Here is a 25,819-nt window from a genome sequence, read left to right as displayed (position 1 = left end):
CAAGTAGCAAGGTAGAAATTTAGAGCAAAGAACAAGAACAAAGTCATATCTCTAGTCTGAATGCTTTGTGATTCTGCATTTATGTGTCATGTTGTAATGCTTAATGAAATAATTTTTATGCTAACAACCTTGTGTAGCTATTATTATTATTTATTTATTAGATTTGTTTGCAACCCATCTCACTTTAAGGTGGCTCTCTTTTCTTTGTGATGTTCTTGAGCGATGTACTAACAATTCTATCCAGTTTTTTCCTTGGAAATATGTGGTTCCGATCCAAAACATAACCACTTCTGTAAATGCATTGAATCCATTAGTTCTGTTGGGTTCTTCACTCATTGTGATTGATACAGAATGGTAGAATGAGAACAAAGTATGTATGATAATGATAAATGAGATCACATTTTGTTTTCGCAGATTTTCATGAGGTATGGCCGTCAAAGATGGAAACTAAAAGGCAAAATAGAAATCAATGATAAGCAAAGTTGGGATGGAGAAGAAATGATCTTCCTCCCCCTTATTACTGGGCTAATCTCCATTAAGGTATTGATGTATTATTTACTTATTAAATACATTGCCTGCCTTTCTGCTTACAACAATTAAAACCAAATGCAAATATAAAAGGTGACCTCAAAGTAGGTGAAGTTAAAATCAATTAACACTTAAAGGCTTTAGAAAATAAGTGGATTTTCCTAAAATGGCTTTCCTAAATATAACTGTAATATAACTATAATATTGTCAACCCTCTCAGGTAAATCAAACAGGAAACAGGATTAGGTGAACTATGGGTAATTCTACTTATTCTAAGGTTGCATTAATAGAATCTTGCAAATCTGAAAGTACACACCTGCCATTTTTAACTGCCTGACCTAGGAGGGCAGATCTTTCCTCAGTTTCTTTCTCTGCTGTTCACTGACTGCAAGCTCCTGCTTTTCTTATCCGATTGTTTCCTAGGCAGCATCTCTCCTCTTTCCTTACAGCCACTAATGCATTCCATTAGAAATATGGAACTATGGAGAATAGGCAATGTCATTCTGGTTTCCTTTAATTCACGGAATGTATTGATAATATTTTACTGTGAAATTCTATTGAGAAAAAAAATTAGTCAGGGAAGGACACTAGTGCTTTGTAGCTTCATTTATGTAGATCAGTTTGCTGTAAATTTTGAAGAGATTACTTCCACTTGGGAATTCTTTCTTCTATACAGATAATCCTCAATTTATGACCATAATTGAGCCTAGAATTATGGTTGTAAGTCATTGCGGTAGTTGAGTGAGTCACCAGTCCTGTTTTTTTCAGCATTTTTTTCAGCATTAAGTAGCCATCGTAATTTTAAAATTGTCTTAAGTAGCTTGGGGGGGGGGGTCCCCACTAAGCGACTGTCATGTCACAGACTATCAGTATTACAGAGCACAATTGGAAGTTTCATATATCATTTCTAAGATGATGCTTATCAGTTGAATATTCAAATGAATTATTAAATGTAAAAGAATCAAGTAATAAAATGGTAAATGTGTATGTCAAGTAAGCCCTTTCAATTGAATCAATAGACACAAACTTCTTTCCATTTTTAAATGATACTTTCAGTCCATTTTATTTGAGTATAAAAGAGATTCTGCAATGTATACTTTTTTCTTTCAAATTATTTTATTTTATTCTATCAAACTAGTTAACAGAAGAAAAATTACATGTGTATTAACAATATAGTGGAACATCACTATTAATAATCAAAATAATATGCTTAAGAATTTTTGTTCAGTGACAACTAAAAGAACAATGACTTTAGTAGTGTCATAAGAGACTAAGGTTTTTATTTGCAAACTGTATCAACTGCGTATAAAGAATATTCTTTATATGCTATTGTTCTGGTAGATAAGTCAGGTAGGATTAGTTTAAAGAGGAGTTAGAAATGGTGGGAATGTTTTGGAAATGGTAGTCATTAATACAATAATTAATGTCATATTCATGACCATTTATTATTATTATTTTGTATAAAACCCAACCACTTTGTCCAGTTTTTAAAAACAATACCTTTTGGGACTCTTTACCTATGCCTATGTCTTACATTCTAGATTTTCCCCCTATTCTTCATTCATTGAAGTTTTGAAGTTTCCTTGAAGTTTCCCACAAATAAATTATTATTATTAGCTTCTTTGACTCTGAACTGTGTAAATAATATCATTAGTAATATATTGTAAGAAAACTGAGCTAAATGTATCAGTGGTTTGTAGCTTTCTGTTGGAAAAAATAAAGTACCATCCATGCAAGTATGAAGTCCTGTGTAAATCTGAAGCATTTTAATATCCTTGTAATTTTCACATACTAATACACAATAATAACACGTAAGTCCCAGTATTTCTTACTCTTTTGAACAAACAGTGTTAAAAGGATTAGTATACAAAACAGGTGAATATTTGATATCTGAAGATGCTACCGATATAATGAAGTATTAATTGACAATTATTTTGTTCCTAATTATTAACACTAATTTATTCCAAAGGTCACAGAAGTTAAAGGTCTTGCCAGTCATATTTTGGTTGGAAGTGTTACTTGTGAAACAAAAGACTTGTTTGCTGCTCAGCCTCAGGTTGTCGCTGTGGATATCAATGACCTTGGCACAATAAAGCTGAATCTGGAAATCACTTGGCAGTAAGTAAAGCTAATTTTCTGGAGAGCCATCATCATTTCAAATCAACTGTTGTTCCAATAACATCAGCAACAGAAAATAAAATTATGGGATACACTTCTACTGAACTGGCACACTAGAGTATTTAAAGAGCTAGATCGTATTGTAGGTTAATTTTTGAGTTGGCAGCCACAGATAATATGCACTCTTCTGATATGAAAATATGAAATGAAAATATATACAAGAATGCTATTTTGTGAACCTGTTTTACAATGTACAGAATTTGCTCGTGCTGTACTATCTGAAGTGAGAAGAAAACCTTGTAATTCAATAGAATAATAGTTTAATGATGATTCAGTCTAATAATAGATTTATACTTTTGCAGTCCATTTGATGTGGAGGACATTACCCCATCAACAGGCAACACGAACAAAGCATCAGCTATTCAAAGAAGGATGTCCATTTACAGTCAAGGCACCCCAGAAACACCCATTTTCAAGGATCAGTCATTCTTTGTAAGTGATAGCAAAAACAATTAGTGGCTAAGTAGCACGGTCTGCTCAATTTTCTTTGACGTAACAGAAATAGAGGCAAAGGAAAAAGGGAGAATTGGCAAAGGTTTATTTTTTCTAGCCTATTCCTTGATCCAGTGGGGAAGGTCCTGTAAATGAAAGGAACTTTCCATATGTGATATGACTAATGTGAATACCACCATTTCTTTTTTTTTTTTTTTTTAGGAAAGAAGGTGTGATATTTTCCCCCTTACAGATAAAGGATCATTTAGGTGTGAGAAGCTTCCATAAATCTCATTTAGTGTGCACGTTGGTTTTGAATATTTGCACTAAATTTTCTTTATCAATCTATACTTTGTACACTTACAGTATATTTAAAAGGCGATGTAGTCAACTAATTGCCCCATTTTTTTGCCTTAATACTTCAAGAAATGGCGACATCCTTCACAAGACAGTCTCCACTCTGCCATTTTAAAGACTCTGCAAGATGCTTTCTTTGACAAGCTACGTCGCAGTCGCTCATTTAGTGATCTGCCATCTCTCAGGCTGAGGTCTAGAACAGGGTTAGAACAATATGTGAGTCCAGATGGTGTGATGAAATATCTTACTGCGTTTCTCAAGCAGTTCCTCTGTTTTTATGCATGTCCTAAATCTGATATTTCTCTTTAAGATTTATCTTGTTTGCTGACTATTTATTGAGCAAATAACTATAGGCTCAAGTTGCTTATGTAGTCAAATAAAACTCTGGACTGGCTTTAGTTTTGCAGATTCTTTTTAGAGAAAAGGCTAAAATAAGAAAGCCCTTATTATTTGAAATATTTTATGAACATATTTATATATGCACATGGTTTGAAATTTGTCCATAAACTATTTTTGGCAGGAGACTAAGAAAATAAATTTGATGCAGTCTGAAGTGAAAAATTTATCTCCACTGATTTCAGGCTGCAATATTGAAACTGCTTAGTTATCTTTGAGAAGTTGTGTTTAAGGATTTGAAACTGTATTTCAGCATTGCTGAATAAAAGGACAAGATAATCCCCAGTATACTTATGGTGTAATCTACTGTAATACCAATCATATAATGACATGTGATGTTCTCTTAGTGTGCATTTTGTTTCTTCAGCTTATTTTCAACAAGAATAAAAGATTCTAATTTATTCATAAAGATAATGAGTTTGCAATGCTCAAAAAAGCTTCATAATTGGTTTAGAATTTTTCAGTACACATTCTGATCCTTCTATTTCTGATCCTTCTTATTTTCTGGCTTTTGGACATTTTTTTTTAATCTTCCTATCACTTAGAAAAGATCAGTAGCATAAAAGCTAAATGAATTTATTTCGTAATTCCAAATAGCCTAGTTTCACAGAAAGTAGCAAATTGTTTCTTTAAAAAAAATGCTTGACATCACCTCGGTGAAATTTTAATTGAAACTATTTTTATTATATTTGCAGTCAAATTTACCAGATGATGTTTTTGAAAATGGAACAGCGGAAAATGAGAAAAGTTCATTATCTTTCAGTTTCATTGACATTACCAGTGAACATTGTACTACATCATATAGTTCAACGGACTCGTCCTTTACGATAAATAATTCCAATCCTGAAATTGCCATAATCCCAGATCCCAGTGGGAAAAGGTTATCCAAACCTGACCCTGTATACAATATTCATTCAAGATGTGAGGACTCCACATCTGAATCCAACGACTTAACATCACAAGAGCATGGTGAAAATATGATTACAAATCTAGATTCTGAACTTTGCCAAACTTCTCCTCATTTGAGAGGCAACAGTGTGATTTTAGCAAGTAGTGCCTCAGAGTCACTTCTTCCGGATACAGATGAGTTATCAGATGTCAAACCTGTAGAGCTGGATACCTTTGAAGGCAATATCACAAAGCAGCTGGTTAAAAGACTGACATCTGGAGAGGGCCCAATGACACCTGAAAAATGTCATTGTGAGGGGTCAATTAGTGGAGAATCTGAAGGCTATAAATCATGTGTTGATGGAAGTCTAGAAGAAGCATTTCAGGGGCTTCTGTTAGCTCTTGAACCTCATAAAGAACAGTTTAAAGAATTCCAGGAATTGGACCAAGGAATTATACATCTAGATGAGATCCTAAAAGTAAGTTCAGTTTCAAATAAGAAATCTCATTCATTGTGAATAGAAGAATGGTTATTATGTAATCTTCAGTAATAAAACTAATCGTTTGGATAGTAGCTTTCCTGACACCAAGCATCATTTCACCATTTACATTCAATATAGAATGATCAAGAAAGAAATCACAAAATGGAAGAGCCAGATCAAGTCTTGGTCTAAGGAAATAATTGCACCAAACTATTGCTGAATTATATTTTTGGCTGTTAAAATCTACAGTATAGATGTACTTTCCACATAACAAAATGAAGCCTTAAATGGAACAATCATTAGATAAGCTAAAACAACAAAATTGTGGAAACTCTGATGCATTCTGCCCTCCTATTCCAGTAATATATGTAATAAGATATTGTGAGGAGCAGATCCACCAACTGAAATCTCAAAATCAGTCAGGTATGGATGGTCAAGCTGAATTGAACTACAGTTCCCCCCCCCCCCTTGTTTAATCTAAGTTGGCAGATGGTTGGATAAACTTAAATCTGATAAGTTCAAGGACATGCTGATAAAAGTTTTCTTAATTATAATACAGTAATGGTTTGTTAATATTCTCTAGTGCAATGTTTTTCAAGTATCTGTTTCAATTCTGTATTTTTTCTCATGGTCTCTCATGTAAATATTAACTAGTTCCAATCCTGCTTATTGTTTACTGCTTTGCTTGTTTTTAAAATTAATTATTCCTTTGCCTATAGTAGAAAAGTTTGAATTTGAAAGAGATTTTACATTTTCCTTTCCCTCCCCTTTCAATTTGACATAACAAGACTGACAGTTAAGTAATTCCATGTTCTGTTTTGATATACAGCAATATGCAGAACTAAGTCTTGGTTCCAAGTCATAATAAATTGGCATGCCAAATGAACCAGTGCCAAATCAAATTAGTGATGTAATTGTGGAAATGCTTCTTATATGATAGAATACTATAGGGAGCACTAAAGTGCCACTATTACAGCTATTTAATTAAGGTATTTGGAAATTGAATAGTTTAATGATAGATGTTATTAGAGAGATGTCTGGAGATAATGCTTGGCATTTTTTTTTTAAATTTAATTCATTTTTTTAATCCATTTCATCCCATTTAACTGAAATGTATATTTATCAGTGAATATTTTGGATATTATAATATTGCAATATTGCTGTTTGAATAGCTCTATTTTTAGACTAGTGTTACAGAAGCTTTTCAGTGAACACATTTTTTCCAGATTTATAATTGGCCACTTCGATGGAAATGCATTAGCACTTCATTGGATAATCTCGGGTTAAATTTGTACTCGTGTAACACTAGCATTTGATTTCAACTAAAATGTACTACAGTAATTACCACAGAATATGACAGCTCCATTAAATGTTAAATTTATACTAGTTTACGTTACCAGATACAGTTTTGTTTGTACAGGAAATGTAATTTTTAAAATTATCTTTATTAAATAGTTTTAAAACACTAAATAATTGAGTTTCTGATCTTCATTTTCTTCAGCATATTTATGTGCAAAGCTAGTAGATTTCATTTTTTTTAACTTACATCACTCTTTTAAAGCCAATTTTCTATGGATAGCTTACAATAATATTAAATCACAATTTTAGAATTAGTTAAAATATAATTAAAATAAAATATATAAAGAGTAAGAGAATATATATTCAATATTTAATAAAGCACCAAGCTTAATCATACCTTTTGAAGTTTGATTACCTAAATTTTATTTTGTTTTCAGACTCACCCTAGGCTGTCATTTTGACAGGAGTCACAGCCCTAAGCCATGGTTTGTTTAATAAAATGCATATATCCATGTAGAAAAAGACAAATTAGCATATTTTAAATCTCTCTCATGCACATACACGCCCATCTTGTATGTGCCTGCCTGTGTGTGTGTGTGTTTGACTTGAAAACCAGCCTTAATAATTTTGGAAATAACTGATAGTGATCAGATGCAAAATGTTCACAATTTTTTTCACTTAGTTCTAGGAGTTTTTAAGTCTTATCAGTTTCTTTTTCTTTTAAACAAATTTTATTAGTTTTCAAAGACAATACACAAACAAACAAAACATAAAACATCCTTTCTGAAAGCTGCTTGATCCCGGGTTACATCTCTTCATACAGACACAAATTCAAATTCATGTTCATTTTATATACCATTCCATATCTTATTACCATTTTCCATTTTCTATATAGCTTCTCATCTCTTTTAACTTTCTTAGTTTTATTTTATTTATCTCATCTCAGTTCAGATCATTATGCTTATTATTCTTTGTCTGTTCTGTTTCCAGCTATCTATTTATCTTTTCTCTTTAAACAAAATTTCTCCTGTACCCTAATTGGAGTGTGACGCCTTTAACTCTTTCCCCTAAATTTATAACACTTAGTATAGTACATAACTTTCATTGGGATTCTGTTTAGTACATTCTAAAGTTACACATTATATATTTAAAAAAAGAAAAATTTATAAGTATGTAATATAATTAAAACAACTATCCATGCCAATTCAAATCTATCATTAATATTTATATTCATTTAAATCTTAAACATTTTACACTTTACTTTTCAATTGAATATCATACTTTTATGGGAACACTTATACTTTCCATAGTTATTCCCCCCACTTCAGATCACTTATATTTTAAATCATTGTATCATTAAAATGTTCCCATTTCCTCCTACTTCAATTCTCTCATTTATTTCATTGCCTTCCTTTTATTCACAAAAATTTCACTAAGTTACACTGAATATTTTATCCCATTTTTTGATCACATGTTGTTTCCAATTTTCTAACATTATTTCTAAGTACAAATATAACAATACAATCTTATGTACCTTTGCAGAATCCCTTTTTCAATTAAATTTTACCCATTATCTCTAAATGAATCTTGTTTCTTTACATCTTGCTCCACACCATTGAGGCTTCTAATCCCTTCCTTCCTCCCTTGCTTCTTCTTCTCCCTGCCCTTTTTACCCCCTTGTCTCTCCGCCTCCCTTTTCTTCTTCTGCATTCCCCCTTTCTGTTGTTTTCTAACATTATATCCACTTTTCACCTTATTTTTCTCTTTTTTGGTTGTTTTTTCAAGTCTTAAAGTCCCCTTTTTCTTTTCCTCTTTCTCCCTTTCTTCCCCAAATACAGTTACTTGTTCATCAAAGATGGCTTCTTCTTTATCCCAATCATCTTGTTGTGCAGTCAGTTTCTCATAGGTGCAAATCGCCATTTCTAAGAATTGAAAAAGAGTGCCAAGAGAGTCTTTCCCTTCTTGTTCTTCTTTGTATTTTTTGAATTCAATTTTCAATTCATCCACAAGTGATGCCATTGTAGAAAGAAATTTTTTTTCCAAAACAACCACCCAAGTGTTTTTAGTCCTTCAAAGATAATTTCCAAAAGTCCCAAAGTCACCAAACAGTCCAAATAAGCTGTTTCCTTTAGCACTTTCTTCTTTCTTCACTTTCTCTTTCTGGGGTTACAGTTTAGTTGCAAAGTTCCAGTTAAAATGTATCTTTTAGAAGTCTTGTTAGTATTTAATGATTCTTTAAAAAATTCTAGGCAATCTCCTCCTTACTTCCAAATCCTGCTCCAATTCTTTTCCTCTCCCTTCCCACTTACAGCAAAAAAAAAAATTTAAATGTTCAGAAATCCTTATTATCCCTTTAGCATTTAATTATCCAGTTTACCTATTGATGCCAAAGCGGGTTTTTCCAATTTCTCATGTATTTCTGTACGCTGTCACCGTTAGGAAGGAGAGTGAAAAAAAATAACTTTCCCTTTTAACTTCCATTCGCCGCTTGTAGATCTCTGGGAACGATGTATCTTGCACAGATTTTAAGTTCCAGGATACCTTCGTTGTTGCTTTGTCCCGGTCAGCAAAAAAACTTTCACTTCTTCTTAACTCCTCCTGCACTTTCTTTTCCGGCTGAGCGCTTCTTTGTGGCGGCCATTTCTGACCGACGCTCTACCACCTTTGGAAAAGGGGGTTTAGCCGGCTAGGGAAGAGAGGTGCGATTTCTCTCGACCCTGTCAGATCCCCCCTATCTTCACCACCTTCTACAGAGGTGGCTAGCCCTGAAGCCAGATGGCTCAGGGCACTCCAGCGGCGAGCGCAGGCAGAAACCGCGCACGATCGTGGATTCCTGCCTGTCCCGAAGCGCTGCAAACCGGAACTCCCCAGTTATATCAGTTTCAAATGTGAATAAAGTCACATTTTCTTCTAAATTTATGGTAATGTGAGGATTAGTTAATATGGACAGCAGTTGTCATGACATTGGGGGATAGACATGTTAGTTTAACCTTATTTTATTTGTTCTTTTATTTCATATATATAAACAGTCTTTAACTTATATCCATTTGTTCAAACTTGTGTCTACACTGTAAGGGGGACTTACAACTGGTCTGCAGAGTTCCCTTTATCCCACCATCTCTTCAGTCACATGATGGCAGTTACTGACAGTAACTGGCTGGCTTCCCACAAACAAAATCAAATGGTAGCCAAGCAGGAATTGGAAGATCTTCACTTAACAACAGTAATCTGGGACTACTGGAACTGCCATCATTAAGTAAACTAGAGGGGGGGAAAGTAGCACCCATCACATGATATCACATTTTACAATTGTATCATTTAACAGTCTTCCAGTCTCTATGGCTATTTTAACCCAAGGGCTACCTGTGATTTATACCCCAATGGACTCAATAGGGTTCAGGTGCGTTATGTAAATTTAGGTCTGGATTGAGTTATACCTAACCCCAAATACAGTACTTTCAAAAGTCGAATAATCCCATTTTGGAATTTCCTCATCACATCTCAGTTGACCCAGTGAGCATGTCAGGGAAGTGAATTACTTAGTGTTTTTTCAGGGTAGGGTTTTTTCAATAATGGAAATCTCAGTTCACACAGATTTGATTTTTCTAAATCTCATCGCAACTGCATCTATCCTTTCCATAAGTTAGATCCTCCTCTGTTCTCAAAATACATGAAAAATGATATCCTAAAATCTGGAAATTAAGTGATGGGAGGACAAGGCCAAACAAGCCAACGGTAGGGAATCATTGGTGGATTTGAAAAGAAAGTCTCGCCCCAATTTACCTGGAATATTCTTGAAACCAAACCATTTTGAATGGCTGAACTGTTCTTCACGTATTGTTTTGATTTTGCTCTTGCAGTGCAGACCAATAGTAAGTCACAGCAGGTCATCCAGCTTAAGCCTAACAGTTGAGAATGCACTGGAAAGTTTTGATTTCCTCAACACTTCTGACTTTGAGGATGAAGGCGGTACTGATGAGCTTTGCGATGCTGCTCGTGGTGCAGACTCTGTGTTCTCAGACACAGAAATCGAGAAAAACAGGTAAGAATGCCAGCACTGAACGCTTCTCAGGTTTATTCCTTTCTGCCTCCAGATACCAAGGCAAGATCTCCAAGGCATTGCAAGCTTGGTCAACTTGGGATGGAGATGTGTAACTGAGTATCGTTTGCATATTTGGGACACCTTACCGTATGCCATCAAATGACCTCATCCAGCAGTTTTATGTAAATGATAAATAGAAGTTGAGGCATTTGTAGCACCTCACAAAAGCAGGCATTGCAGGCTAACACCTCCTATCAGTGTGATGGGTATCTACCCCAGGGGATGGAGGAAAAGGGGGATAAAACTTTGCCCCCACATGAACCCCCAAAGCTGATGTAGAAGGATACCATAATTGATGATATTGGAAGCTGCTGAGTGGTCAAGATGTCATTAAAGTTTAAGAAATTCCTTGACTTACTTAGTAGAATGAAAAAGGTGTTTAAACAAAGATTTTTGTATGCTGTGAATAAAGGAAAGAGAAAATTGGTGTTTGTTTTTATGATTTCCTTTCCAACAGATTCTCCCTCACTCTTACTTTTTAATATTTTTTAGCTAGACAATTAATCACATGTCAGGAAAGGACTGACATATTACATCTTAAATGCATAACTTTTGAAAACCACAAATCTATAGTTCAGTTATATCCACAGAGCAGTTTGGCAAAGGATGTTGTCAACAAAGTGAGGTGAAAAGGGAAAAAAAGGAAAAGAAAAGCTATAGCAAAGCTTGATTTCAAAGACTTCTTAGGAAGACTTCCTTATAAAAAAGTGATTGTTTCAAAGAAACAAGTAGGCTAGTGTGGTAACGATATATCCTTTAAATGCAGGCACTTTTTTTTGGCACTTTTTACCTAATGCTACTGCCAATTTGAGATACAATGTATTCATTAAAAGGTTACTGGCCTATGAAGAGCTGTTTGGTTACAGGAGAGTGCTTTCAACAATTTCTCTTGTGCACTGCTTACATGAAAAGAAAATCAAACTGCTCACTTACCTCCCAGCTTGAACAGTTACAGGTCAGAACACCCAGAAGGCAGAGGGCATCTCAGCGAAGCATTGACGGAAGACACGGGCGTTGGAACCAGTGTGGCTGGAAGTCCTCTGCCATTGACCACCGGAAGTGAAAGCCTTGATATCACCATAGTCAAGCACTTGCAGTACTGCACACAGCTTATCCAGGTATCCCATAGGGCAGTGGTGGCTAACCTTTTTGGGCTCCTGTGCTGAAAATTGTGCTCGCGCTCATGTGCCAGCACCCAGAAGGCAATGTGCACGCCCCCCAAGTATACGCACACAATCCCCCCACATGTGCTGCGTGGCTCCCCATGCACTACATGTCTGCACATGCGTGCGTGCTCCCCATGCAACATGCATCTGCGCATGCACACGATACCCCCGCATGCGTCTGCGCATGTGCGCACGGCTCCCATGCACCCCTGCGCATGTGCGCCAGATGCCCGACAATTAGTTGGTGGGCAGCATGCACGCATGTGCAGTAGACCTGTTTTGGGAAAGTGTTTGCATGCCGGCTATAATGGCTCTGTGTGCCACTTCTGGCACGCATGCCATAGGTTTGCCATCATGGCCATAGGGTTACATGTTTTTTAAGAGATTATTAAGACTTATCTGCTCTTGTTTTTTGTGTTGTACACACAGCCTTATTTGTTGGAACTTAATTTTCTTTGTACTTTTGCATAAGCATAAGGTGAAAAGGACAGACACTGGGGTTGGGGGAAAAAACTAGCAAATGTGCTTGTCCAAAGAAGCTATAGAATGTGAAAGGGTGTTTTTTTTAATCCAGAAAAATACTCTTCAGATGTTTCCAACAAGAGATGAAGGCCCAAACTTTATTGCTATTCTCCATTCCAGAAGTTGGGGAAAGGGCCATAGTTCCCCACCCCTGCTCCATGCCAATCTCCATTTTAACTCTCATCCTATGTTTTCCATATATGACTTTATTTTATCATGGTCCACTTAAATCTGAACAGAACTCCTGTTCACTCTTTGCTGTTCAATGTGGCATGGTCTGGTACCAAATTGGTAACAGCACTTTGACACTGTAGGAGATGAAGGCTATATATTCTCATCTGACCCAGACTTCTTGACAGTTTGAGTTTTCATAAGTTGTTTTAAAAACAAAAACAGGGTTTTAACTATGCAGAAAACCTAATGAGATGACTAGGTTTTAAGTCAGACTTAAATTGAAGATGTAATTTTATATTCTTCTTAGGGTTAAAGTACTACTGAAGTGAATGAGACATATTTCCAAATAAGTGAGAATTGGAAGTTTGGGTCTAGTGGTTAAGGCACCAAGCTAGAAACCTGGAGTCCATGAGTTCTAATGCTACCTTAGATACAAAAGCCAGCTAGATGACTAGGTCAGTCACAGTTTCTCAGCCCAATCCACTTCACATGTGTGTTGTTGTAAGAAAAATAGAAGGAAAAAGGAGTATTACATATGTTCACTGTTTTGGATTATTTATAAAAATAATAAAGGTGGGATATAAATAATAAAATAACAAATATTTATTTTGGTCATTGCTCGGCCTAAAATCATATAAAAAACATAATTCCCCCCTCCTCCCAGTAATTGTTCAAGTGGATTATTGTGCATATTCTGAGACTGTGGAAGTATTCCCCCCCCCCCATTTTTGTGTATAGTAATCATAAACTTAGGGTTTTCTTTCTCTGAAATAAATATGACATATTCAGAGGAAAATACGGCATATTCAGAGTAGTGTAGTGTAGTAAATTCGTTTACTGAGCTTTATCTACTTTGCTGAGAAAAGAGATCACTATTAGAGAAACATACTAAATCCCCTGTATAGATAAAAGGCACATATTCTCAAAGTCAAAATAATAGAATCCAACACACAATCCAATATAGCTGGTTAGCAATTAACAGAAACACATGATATTTGAATCCCATTTTAAAGTGTATGACAAAGATCATGTTTGTAAAATACATAAAGTTATAACATCATTCTTTGATAAATTTGCATTCATTCACATTTGGGATTTTGACCTAATTGGTGATGGTTTTGTATGAGGAATATTTACACTGTTCTTTCCTATTTTACCAGCAAATTGTATTCTCTAGCAGAACTCCCTTTGTCACAAGGTCTCTTCTGGATAAACTATCCCAACAAATTTTAGTGATTGAGAATCTTGCAGAGATCAGCAGTGAGACCCTGGGAAGCTTCAGACCTATAAGTGAAGGTGAGAAATAGCATAGACAATATTCATGTGAATATATGATGATGTATTTCTGTTTCTTACTCTAATCTATGCAGTACTTTTCTCTGCATGTTCAGACCTACTCTTTTAAGGCTGCTTTTGTACAATTAGTTATCCAGTGTAAACCTGATTAAATACCATGAACTTTGTTGAAGTAAGCCTATGAGGAGAATGGGCTATAAAGTTTCAGCCCCCTGCAGATTTCTTTGGTGAAAAGTATTAATGAAAACCAGGGGAATTTCTTTCTGAGAAATATGTTCAAAATCAAGTTGGATAAAAAGGGACAGTAGCTCGGGCACAGAACAGTGGTCTGCACATGTCAACTATCCTGGGCACAGAATTCCAAGTTATTACAAGGAAGGACATGAAGAAAAAACAGTTTAAAGCCACAGGGAGATGTTGTTTGAAGAGCAGTAAAGGCAGGCAATCTGTGACCCCCTTTCCTAGTGAACATTCTTCTAGCATGAAATCTTAACCTCAATAGCTAAAGCCTTCTTAGCTTATATTTATCTCAACCTCAGCAATGTTAAGGTCCAACATCTAGTCCAATATCCAGATATTAGCCAGGCTAGAGAATTCTGGGAGTTGAAGTTTACCCATTTTAAAATGACTGAGGTTAAGAAACACTGATCTAGATCTTAAAAATGATAGACGTAATCAATAAATTATTATCTTTCCAGTCAAGGAAAAGTATTTTTGTTCCATTTTCCAAGTAAATATAACTCTCTACTAATTTCTACCCATTTCTTTTCAATATAGAGCTGATTATTGTCCAATTTTAATTTATACTAATAATTCACTATTCTGGTATTCTTTTCCATTAGCAATTCCAGAATTTCAGAAAAAGATATCCCTTCTTTCTTTCTGGAATAAGTGTACCAATTCTTCTGGGTTGTATCACACCTCTGCAGACAAAATGGTCAAACAACTGGATATCACTTTTTCTACAGTGGTGAATGGCGAATGTCCAGGGCTTTCAGAAACAGGTACAGTTACCTAATGTCCTTTAAAAAAAGTGATTGCAAAGACCACAATTACCAGTAATTAATCAGATATCTCAAAACATAATAACTGGTACTTTCTGCTGAATGTTTGGTCTTTTAAGATTCAGACACTAGGTCTGTTACATAATTTGAGATTTAAGTCCTATATAAGCATTCCATCTTGAAGTAAATCAGTGTGGGCCTCAAATTCTGTAACGCCATGGATGTGATTGCACTATTATACAATATTATGTAATATTAGTATAAACAAGTAAATGAATAGCTTTCCAGAGGTATAAATTAATTTTGATTGAAAACTGTATATATATTAAAATGTATATATTACAGCCAGGACCATTTTTGTATACAAGGCACAATGAACAGGCAAAGATAGATAGCTACAATGGCAATATTTTTAATGTTACTGAAATCCCAAAAATCTTTTGTCAAATACAATACATTATCTCATTTTTCAGTACAAGCTAGTTGACTAAATATTACTGGACCTACTTAATATTGAAATAATTATATATGTACATGGGCATGGACTTTTAACACTCTTATAAGATTTTGTCCAAAATTTAATTAAAAATCTAGTTTTAAAAGTTGCTGTTTAAATAAATTATTTTGAGGTTTTTAAACAATATAATTTTGGTTTGCAGTTCCAGATTTCTTTAGACCATGCCCATAATAAAAAATGAATATGTTCAACCAAAGTCAATCACTTTTAAGGTGACTTCCTGTCATCTCATACCAGTAGCCTATTCTCTTTCCATTTGTTCTATTCGGGTATGATAGAAATATAATGACTTAAATTGAGTGTCATTGTAGAGCAGAGGTACCAATTAGTTTCCCCGAGATTGCCAATATTCTAAAGGTTTCATAATCTCTAATCATTGTCATACTGATTCTTTCTGGAAATTATAATTCTAAATTTCTAGAAAGTATGAAGTGATCTAATTTTTTTTCTACACAATTACCTTTTCTAAAAATGACTTACCTCCATTAATTTTATGTTGCTCTTATTAATGGGGATTCATTTGGTAACTAATACTTTTATCTGGTTATATGCAGTGTTCAGAACTTTGATTTCTCATATCTTGGACCGTGCAGAACCTCTCCTCTCCTCCAGTCTGTCCTTGGAAATCATAACAGTTTTTCAGTATTACAACTATTTTGCTCATAACAATGTTAGTGATCTGGCAAACTATTTGCTTCAGCTTGCAAGAGAAGGTAAGAAACAGGCTCTTCAGAAGTTCAAATTCCATAATGCAGCAATACTTTTAGTAGGAAGAACTAAAACGGTAGAAAAAACATCTGAAAATTGTTGAGGATTCCAGAACATTTCAGAAGTGTTCTATACAAAAGACAGTTTTTTGGTAGTGTTCTTTATCATTTTGAGGGTGTAAAACAGTGGTGGAATTCAATTTTTTTACTACCAGTTCTGTGGGCGTGGCTTATTTGGTGGGCATGGCTTGGTGGTCATGTGACTGGGTGGGTGTGGCTTAGTGATCATGTGACTGGGTGGGCATGGCTTGGTGGTCATGTGACTGGGTGGGTGTGGCACATCAAGGGGTGCCTTACCTGGCCCCTCCCCTCCCAGCCATTCCTTGTCACCCAGCCTCAACTTATCTATAGTCTGTAAAAATGTTGTTCACCTTTTTTGACTTGGTTATCTGCATACTATAGATGTATTTTCATGGACCACTGAAAGGAGGAAATGGCTCACATGCTTTACTCAAGAGTGTGATATAGGCAACAGGCTTTTAAGGGGCTGCCACAAAGAAAGTAGGGGGGTGGAATGTATTTTCCAAAGTACCAGGAGGCAAACAAGAAGCAATGGATGGAAACTGAACAAAGAGACAAGCAACCTAAAACTAAGGAGAAACTTTCTGACAGTGAGAACAATTAACCAGTGGACCTGCTTGTCCCCAGAAGTTCTGGGTGATGAATCACTGGAAATTTTTAAAAGACTGGACAGCCATTTCTCTGAAATGGTATAGGGTTCCCCCAAAAGTCCCTTCTAAGTGTTATTCTGACACCTTTCCCAGGACCTCTACTAAGAGGTTGGCATCCTCAGTTTTCCTGCCTGAGCAGGGGCTTGGACTAGAAGACCTCCAAACTCCCTTTCAACTCTGTTAAACACACATGTGTTTATGCTCTGGACTATAGACATTGAATGCATGTAAACCCTGAAAAATATGTGGTAGCCCTGGGCAAAAGAAAGGCAGTAGAATCACTCTAGGTGTAGGGACAGTGTAAAATATTAACACGTGATAATTAAAAATAATAGCACAGAGTTTTCTCTGTCTCTCTTTCCCTTCCTATTTCTTTTCCTTCCTTTCTCTTTCTTTGTCTCTTTCTGTCTTTCTCTCCCTTCCTTTCTTTTTCTCTCTCTCTCACACACACACCAACTCTCTCTCTCTCTCCCTATTTCTTTTTCTTTCTTTTTTGTCTTTCTTCCTTCCTTTCTTCTTTCTTTCTTTCTTTCTTTCTTTCTTTCTTTCTTTCTTTCTTTCTTTCTTTCTCTTTCTTCTTTCTTTTTCTTCTTTTCTTCCTTCCTTCCTTTCTTTCTTTCTTTCTTTCTTTCTTTCTTTCTTTCTTTCTTTCTTTCTTTCTTTCTTTCTTTCTTTCTTTCTTTCTTTCTTTCTTTCTTTCTTTCTTTCTTTCTCTCTCTCTCTCTCTCTCTCTCTCTCTCTCTCTCTCTCTCTCTCTCTCTCACACACACACACACACACCCTGTCAGACTTCATTCCCTCTCACTCCGGGCACCTTACTCACAAGGGGCAGTGAATCCAGCATTAGAGAAGTTCTGCAGGTAAACGGACTTGCATTTGAAGCTCCTGCAAACTTCCCCATGGCTGGATTTCCCCCCCCCCTCCCCCAGCGTTCTTTCCCTCTCGCTCCAGACACTTTACTCACAAGGGGAAGCGACACTTCTAGTGTCCATGAAGAATCCAGCCTTGGGACAGTTTTTCGGGTTAACGGACCGCTGCTCCGCCCACAGTCATGTGTTTTCAAGTGGCTGCTTGAACATGAATGGCTAGGGCGGGGGAGCAAACCTCCTTTAAACTGGGGCAGCAAGCATCGGGTGGGCAGGGCAAGCGAGTGAGCGGAAACTGGGCGACCAGGTTGGGGGCGTGGCCAGCTAGATGTTGCTACCAGTTCGGCAACCCACGCCAAATTCTTGCTACCAGTTCGCCCAAGTAGGTGCGAACCGGCTGAATAGCGCCTCTGGTGTAAAACATAAATTAAGCCATGTACTGTATTTCAGCCATGAGACCTACAGTTTGATAATGGTGACTGTAGATTGAACACTGTAACTGTAGTCAGCAGTGGTAGTAACATAGATAGCTCATTCTCACATATTTAAAATTATTCTACACTTCACAGATACTATTGGATGTTTGCCTGCTATTTTAAATGCGTCTTTTATTCTAATCTGTTCTTTCTGAAAAGGGACAAATTGTTAAATGTCTTTGTTTTAGCTTTAATGGTACAAACTCTGCAGTCTTTAAGAGATGACAAGTTCTTGCAGAATAAGGCCAATTTAACCTCCATCAGTCTCTCACCTCAACAAGAAGTGCTGAAATCTTTGGCTGTCCTTCTGACTGAAAATAAAAGGGAAACCTATGAAGCTGTGGTAACAATATTGTCAGCTGCTGCAGCAGAAAGCAAACACTTCAGAGAAAAGGTAAATGCTAGAGAAAACCTATTAGACAAAAGTAGCTTTTAGATGTGTTTAAACATCATGCTAAATAATTGTTTGAACCTGGTTTATTGAACAATTGCAGTTGGCTGGATTTATATTAGCATGCTGAGCATACTACAGGGTTGGATTACCTTGATGAACCCAATAGATTTTTCTCTCCCTCAATAGTACAGAATTTGGAAAAATAGGAGCCACTACTCAGATTTTCAGTAGCTACATGAAACTGCTGAGTATATACCAATATGCTAATAACACCCAATTGATTTCTTTATATCTTGAGATAATAATAGAGCTTCTCAGAATGCCTGCGTGCAATTGAGGTTGGACTAGATGAGAGATAATAAATTGAAGGTGACCACCAATAAAAATAAAATCATATTGCTAGATCACATTGCTCGTTGTTCCAGGGAGGTGGTAAATCTTTCAGTAAAAGAAAGTGTGGTTTTAAATCAAGTTCCTGCTAGGTCAGGGGTGTCAAACTCGTGGGCATCGTGATGGCGCCATGTGACATATCGCGACTTCCCCCTTTTCTGGAGCATGACCAATGCTCTCCTGTTGAAGGAAAGGGCTAGGATACTATGAGGATAGGAAAGCTGGTGGGCTATGCTGTGCTGAGATATTGGTAGCAGTTACAGGGAGGGAGGAAATGCTCTGGGAAGATTCGTGGGGTAAATGGTCCAGTGGGGTATACCTTGCTGGTATTAGCTGAGGGGGAAAGAGACAACAGTACACAACAGCCTTCTTTTCTCCCAGTTTGCAAGGGTGGCTTTTTCCTGCTCCTCAACCTCCCTAATTCCTTTTGCCTAGAATAGCCTCACTTTAGACCAGGCACAGATCCAAAAGTCTCAAAACAAATGTTGTGGTTTGGGCATAACCTCAAAGCGGATTTTTCCACACATAGGATGATGCTTCATTCATTGAATATTTACACATCTCTGATTGCATCCTACACAGGAATGGTTGTGGCAGGAAGTAAAAAATTTTTGTGGTAATTGGTTGCCTCCCCACATCCCCCTTACCTGTTACCTAAACAAGCAATGCTCTCCTTTCAAAGAGATGAATACTGCTTTGTTTTTTATTCGGTGAATTTATTTTTCCAAGCAGAAGAAGATTTATTTGATTTTACTTTATTTGCTGTTGTTGTAAAAAGGTGTTGCTCCGCAGTCTCACGGTGTCTCTTTTTCTTCCAGGCTTTAATTTATTACTGCGAGAGCCTTGCCCAACCCAGTCTCCATCTGCAGAAGGCTGCTTGCCTGGCCTTGAAATGCCTTCAGGTAAACTTCTGCCCTCTAGATTTTCCCATGAACTACAAAAGGCCAAGCCAAGCCAAAACAAAAAAACAAAACCCAACCACCAGAGGTTTCAATAACCCCTCTTGTGAATACACAACAAGAAGAGCATTGTTCTCTTGAATTGGCTGTCCAGATATTACTTTACCAAAATGGGAGGGATTTGATGCATATACTTTAACAATATATTTGGAAAAGGGGCTGTACTCTATGATTCATATTGTATGATGATTAGAAGAACATGGGAAGGTGCTATTTGACTGGGTGGGTAGGATTTTTCCCATGTGCTGTGTATACAGTCATATTTCTATTACAAAAACATTTCTAAGACAAATCCTTTTTTTCCTCGATATTTTTATTAGTTCATCAGAATATAAATAGAAAAATACAAAGAAAAATGAAAATAATGGGAAAATAGGAGAGGAAAAGGGGAGAGGAAAAAGTGTAAGGGGGAAGGAGAAATAGAAAAAAAAAGCATTGACTTCTGACTCCTTTTGGTGCAGAATAACATACAACCTCGATTTTATACATTTATATAATATACTAGCCATTTCTAAAAAAACAAACCTATCTAATCAGCAAAGACCAGAATCAAATATTCATTTTTTTCCATCTCTAGCACAAAGTCCAAAAGCAGTTTCCAAGTAAAGTAAAAACAAATTAATTGTATTCTTTTCTTTAATCAAAGCAGTCAGTTTTGCCATCTCTCACCCATCAACTTTTACAGATTTCTAAGACAAATCCAGTTGTGCGCAGCTCATCCCTTCTGTCATGGAAATGTTTCCTGGGCTGAAATTAGGACCTATGTACCTGTCTTTACAAATGAAGGCAAATATACGTATCCCAGGATAATGTTGCAGGATCCAGTCTGGGTTGGTCACTGGGACCAGAGGTTTGGTCTTCCAACCTTTTAGACTTGTGCTGGAGCCCATCTTTAGGGAACTTCTCTCTCACCAGAATGTGTCCACCATCTGGTGAGAGAGAAGTTCCCTGAAGATGGGCTTCAGCACAAGTCCGAAAGCTGGGAAGACTAAACCTCTGGCCCCGGTGACTGACCCAGATTGGATCCTGTCTGTTTTTAACTGGAAGAAATTATAACGTGAAGAAAATGCAACCATTTAGTGAGGATCAAAGTTGATCAAATAGAGAAGAGAATAATTCCCTCCTTTCCCCCATCCTCTTTAGCATAGATTATAGTCAAGTACCCTCCACCCCCATGAAATGGGAATATCTAATTTGGGACACTGGAGGATAATTGTGTCAAGATAATCTGTCATACTGTTCGTCACTGTCAAGAGATTATTTTTAAAGTTAACTGTTATTGTATATATTTTCATAAGTCATTTGAGAGTACAAATAGCCCTCGACTTAGGCCACAATTCAATCCAAAATTTCCATTGCTAAGCAAGACAACTGTTAAGTGGAATCTTGCCCATTTTATGACCTTTCTTGCCACAATTGTTAAGTGAAACACTGCCGTTGTTAAGTCAGTAACATGGTTGTTAAGGAAATTTGGCTTCCCCGTTGACTTTGCTTGTCAGAAGGCCGCAATAGATTAGGGTTAACATGACCACAGGACACTGCAACCATTATAATGTAATTTTGATCAAGCAACCAAGGGAATGCTTTAATGGTCATAAGAATGAAAAACTGTCGTAAGTCCCTTTTTTTCAGTTCCATTGTAATTTTGACCAGTCACTAAATGAATGGTTAAAAGCTGAGGACTATGTGTACATATAACATAAAATGTAGATAAATAATAGTGTCTAATCATTCTTATATATAAGGTAATCAGTCTCTCTATGTGTGTGTATGTATCAGTGGTAGGATTCAAAAATTTTTACTACTGGTTCTGGGGGTGTGGCTTGGTGGACATGGCAGAGGAAGGATACTGTAAAATTTCCATTCCCACCCCATGCCAGGGGAAAGTTACTGCAAAATCCCATTCCCTCCCCACCTCACTAACCTGCTTTCCAGCTCAGTTCTTCTGTGCAGGGCAACAAAAGAAGACCCAGCCGATCAGCTGGGACTCAGGAGGCAGGGAATAGATGGGGGCAGGGCGAGTCAGAGGTGGTATTTGCCAGTTCTCTGAACTACTCAAAATTTCCGCTACCGGTTCTTCAGAACCGGTCAGAACCTGCTGAATACCACCTCTGGTATGTACCTTTTAGCATTGCAAATACCTTTAATTTTAAAACATGCATAACTAATAAAAACTAAAATGCATTGCGATGTGCTGCTTTGTAAAGAATCTTTGTATAAACCAAGTATCTCAGCTGAAAGCATGACATCAGTTGCCTCCTTTGGAAGACCCAGGAAGTTTCTTGGGAGGACGTTTTCAGACTGGTGCCCGGGGTTGGGCGAGATTGAGTTGTGGAGGCACGTCCAGATGGCTTGAGAAAATGCATGTTTTTATATTTTTTTAATTGTGAAAACAATCAGTGGAACGGCTTACCTCTGGAAGTAGTGGGTACTACTTCCATTGGAGGTTCTTAAGACGAGATTGAACAGCCATTTGTCTGGAATGACATAGGGCAGGGTGTCCAACCTTGGCAACTTTAAGACTTGTGGACTTCAACTCCCAGAATTCCTCAGCCAGCAAAGCTGGCTGAGGAATTCTGGGAGTTGAAGTCCACAAGTCTTAAAGTTGCCAAGGTTGGACACCCCTGACATAGGGTTTCCTGCTTGAGCAGGGGATTGGACTAGAAGACCTCAAGATTCCTTCCAACTCTGTTATTCTATATTCTGTACATACAGGTTTAAAAACTCAGGTGTACAGTACTATTAATCACTACAGGCATGATATTCCCCTCTGAAAAAAAAATCGGGCCGGCCAAAAGAGACCCCCCCACCACGCGCCAAGAAATCGCTGCCCAGCTCCCTTTTCCTGCCACTCAGTGGCCTCCGCTCGCACCGCCCGGGCTCTGCTCGCACCGCCCACCCGGGCTCCGCTCGGCACCGCCCGCCCACCCAGGCTCCGCTCAGATATCCGGCTGGGGCTGTCAGGAGTTGCTACCGCCGGCGCGGCTCGCGCGGCTCCAGTCCCGCGTTGCCTCGGGAAGGAAAGGCAAAACCAGGAGCCGCTGCTGCCGTTCCAAAGCGCCACCACGGCTCTTCCTTTTTGCCTTTCCCTTCCTGAGGCAACGCGACTGGAGCCACGCAGAGCCGCGCCAGCGGTAGCAACTCCTGACTCGGGCCTCCGAGGGAGGGGAAGGAGGAGAAGAAGGGGGGAAAGGGGGGCGATTCCCCAAAAAATCGGAATTCCGATTTTAATCGGAAGAATATCATGTCTGTCACTAGTAAGAAGATTTTCTGTATTACAAGAAATAGGTTACATTTTTATTTCTTTCATTGCTCTATAGGCAACTGAAAGTATTAAAATGCTGGTCACTCTTTGCCAGTCTGGCAATGAAGAAGTTAGGAATACAGCTTCTGAAACCTTGCTCTCTCTTGGTAAGTTGGGTTTTTTTATGATTTTCTGGTATCTTGTTTTACTCCAGATGAAAAAAGAAATCTAGTGAACACAACAAAATATTAATATGAAGGTTTAATAAAAAAACTACAAAAATTAGAAATGAGATAGTGTCATCAAATTTACGAGCCCTAATCTCCTATTGACATGAACATAGTGGTGTAATTAAGTGATTTACTGTATAAAAACTTGTACTCCTTTCACTGTCACTGGAATTCTCAGGAAGGGAGAGGCCAAAAGTAAGGATCAAATTTCTCTGTCTCCTTTTCCCTTCTTCCTCCTTATCTTTTGAGAGGAAAGGTAAGATTTTAAATAGAAAATTGCACTACACTAGGAAGTAAAAATAAAAATCTTAAAGAAGCCCATGACAAAAAACTATTACTGTTGTCAAAAATTTGAAAGGCCACTTCCATGAACTCAGAAGACTGCAGGTCGTCTCAAAGGAGACCCAATCCTTAGAACCACAAGTTAAAAAGATGAAGCATTTATTGTTGTTTTCTTTTGTTGCTGTTCAGGAGAAGATGGACGGCTGGCATACGAACAGCTAGACAAATTCCCCCGTGAATTTGTTAAAGTTGGTGGTCGACGCACAACTGAAGTGGCTACAGCTTTTTAAATGTTCCATTTATATTTTAAGATATGCCAATTTCATCTGAACCAAGATGGTCCTGTAAAAAAACTGGAAGTTCAATACTCATTATTTTGAAAATTGTTTTGTAACTTAGGAACTTACCAGCATTAAAAAAAGAGAGAGGATTTAATATATGGGCTGCTGTTGGGTCTTCTATGTAGCGTATAGTAAAATATTGATTTGTTGAAGAATATGATAATCTTGCTTTTTTGTGAAATCCATGTAATTGATGTAAAGCTTTGGAAAAATGAGAGATGTTTTGAAATTGTAAGATATGTTAAATAGAGCAGTGTGTGTTTGGTGGGCATAATTGTGCCAGTTTGCAATATGTGATACTGTGTTGAAAACATTGAAAAGCAAACATTTATATAAGAGCCACAGTGGCGCAGTGCTTAGAATGCAGTACTTCAGGCTATTTCTGCGGACTGCTAGCTACCTGCAATTTGGCAGTTCGAATCTACCAGGCTCAAGGTTGACTCAGCCTTCCATCCTTCAGAGGTCGGTAAAATGAGGACCCAAATTGTTGGGGATAATATGCTGACTCTGTAAACCACTTAGAGAGAGTTGTAAAGCACTGTGAAGCAGTATATAAGTCTAAGTGCTATTGCTATTTAAAGCCGTTCTGGCTCCCACCCTCTTTGAATCTCATCAAGTATCTGCCCGTCTGGTTTTATTACTGATAGCCATCTAGGTTAGCATAAGCAACTCAAAATTTGGCCAAACTAAGGATGTGAAATTCCAAATAGTGTGATTTATGTCCCGTGTTTAAATATCCATTCTTCCTTTTTTCCCTGCCCTTCACTCAGAATGCACATTAATGCTAGACTACATTTTCGTTGATAACCAATTGTGTAAGTTGTGTAAAGCAAGTGAAAAATTAAATTTGCCTTTTTTCCCCCTACAGAGAAGTATAGAAAGTATACTTAATGACAGGTAAGCCCTGAATTCCCAAAATTTCAGAGAGGAGAAATTTACCTGTTACTTTTTAAGACCTTGATTTATTTAATTTTATTTTTCAATATGACAAATGATAACACATAATTTGTGGACTGCCTTATAGAGCAGGGATCCCCAACCTTTCGACGCGCTGCCCGGTTCCGACATCAGCTGGGCGCCGCGCCCGGTGCCCAGCGTCAACTGGGCGCCGCCATCTTTTATGACGAAAAGGCGCTTCCGTGTGGCGTCACGGAGCGCTGTTCGTCATAAAAGATGGCGGCGCAGCGCTTCTGGTGAGCTTTTTCGGGTAGAAATGGCTTTCACCGGAAAAGCTCACGAGCGCTGGCGCCGCCATCTTTTATGATGAAACAGCGCTTCCGGTGAGCTTTTACCGGAAAAGCTCACCAGAAGCGCTTTTACCAAAAAAGATGGCGGCGCCCAGCAACCAGCGCCCGGTAAGGCTTGTTCGCGCCCGGTACCGGTCCGCGGACCGGCGGTTGGGGACCCCTGTTATAGAGCATAAAGTGATCAAGATAGTTTATAGGTTAATATGACAGACTTTTTCCGAAGAAAATCCTCTTGCGTTTATCCTGTTTACTTTCAAACAAGAAGGAATAGAATTGCAGCTACAAAATGTTTAATGGAACTCCGTGCTACTATTTTTGTGGATTTATAATTATGAACACAATTAGTTTCTCTGCTACAGTTGGGGCCTACAAGCAGAAAAAAACAATCAAGTATTCTCTGAATCAGGTAGATTTTGGAGTTTTGTTTAGAAATATCTAATAAAGTCCTTCTTTTGCAAATGCATGGTTAAGACATTATTTTTGTGAATGTATATATTTGTATATTTATAAATCACATATAAGTATTACTTGATTAAAATTACATTTGTACAGTTACTGAAAAGTCTACCGGAAAAAAACCAAGCATTTCTCATAACATGAAAATATTATGT

At 37.3% G+C, this 25,819-nt stretch overlaps 1 protein-coding gene across 4 annotated transcripts in view; it reads left to right on the top strand.

The window, feature by feature from the left end:
* The window catches only part of RIPOR2 (RHO family interacting cell polarization regulator 2), a 114,241-nt gene extending 89,255 nt beyond the window's left edge, over window positions 1–24,986 (top strand). For 3 of the 4 annotated variants that reach the window (XM_087961413.1, XM_087961414.1, XM_087961415.1), the window contains exons 10-22: window positions 415–540; window positions 2,498–2,646; window positions 3,009–3,138; window positions 4,587–5,258; window positions 10,421–10,602; window positions 11,612–11,780; window positions 13,685–13,820; window positions 14,663–14,824; window positions 15,896–16,054; window positions 18,310–18,515; window positions 19,724–19,807; window positions 23,185–23,275; window positions 23,810–24,986. In XM_087961413.1, the coding sequence (XP_087817539.1) occupies window positions 415–540; window positions 2,498–2,646; window positions 3,009–3,138; window positions 4,587–5,258; window positions 10,421–10,602; window positions 11,612–11,780; window positions 13,685–13,820; window positions 14,663–14,824; window positions 15,896–16,054; window positions 18,310–18,515; window positions 19,724–19,807; window positions 23,185–23,275; window positions 23,810–23,910 (2,367 nt within the window). In that variant the 3' untranslated portion in view covers window positions 23,911–24,986. Of the gene's footprint in view, window positions 1–414; window positions 541–2,497; window positions 2,647–3,008; window positions 3,139–3,564; window positions 3,712–4,586; window positions 5,259–10,420; window positions 10,603–11,611; window positions 11,781–13,684; window positions 13,821–14,662; window positions 14,825–15,895; window positions 16,055–18,309; window positions 18,516–19,723; window positions 19,808–23,184; window positions 23,276–23,809 lie in introns of all 4 variants that reach the window. The other variant, XM_087961416.1, reaches the window with a different exon arrangement.
* Window positions 24,987–25,819: the final 833 nt, after the last annotated feature.

The sequence above is a fragment of the Notechis scutatus genome, chromosome 3 (assembly GCF_049901735.1).
Source record: "Notechis scutatus isolate UNSWTSFEM ecotype Mainland chromosome 3, rNotScu1.2, whole genome shotgun sequence".
Lineage (NCBI taxonomy): Eukaryota > Metazoa > Chordata > Lepidosauria > Squamata > Elapidae > Notechis > Notechis scutatus.
This window is presented reverse-complemented; position numbering and strand designations above follow the sequence as displayed.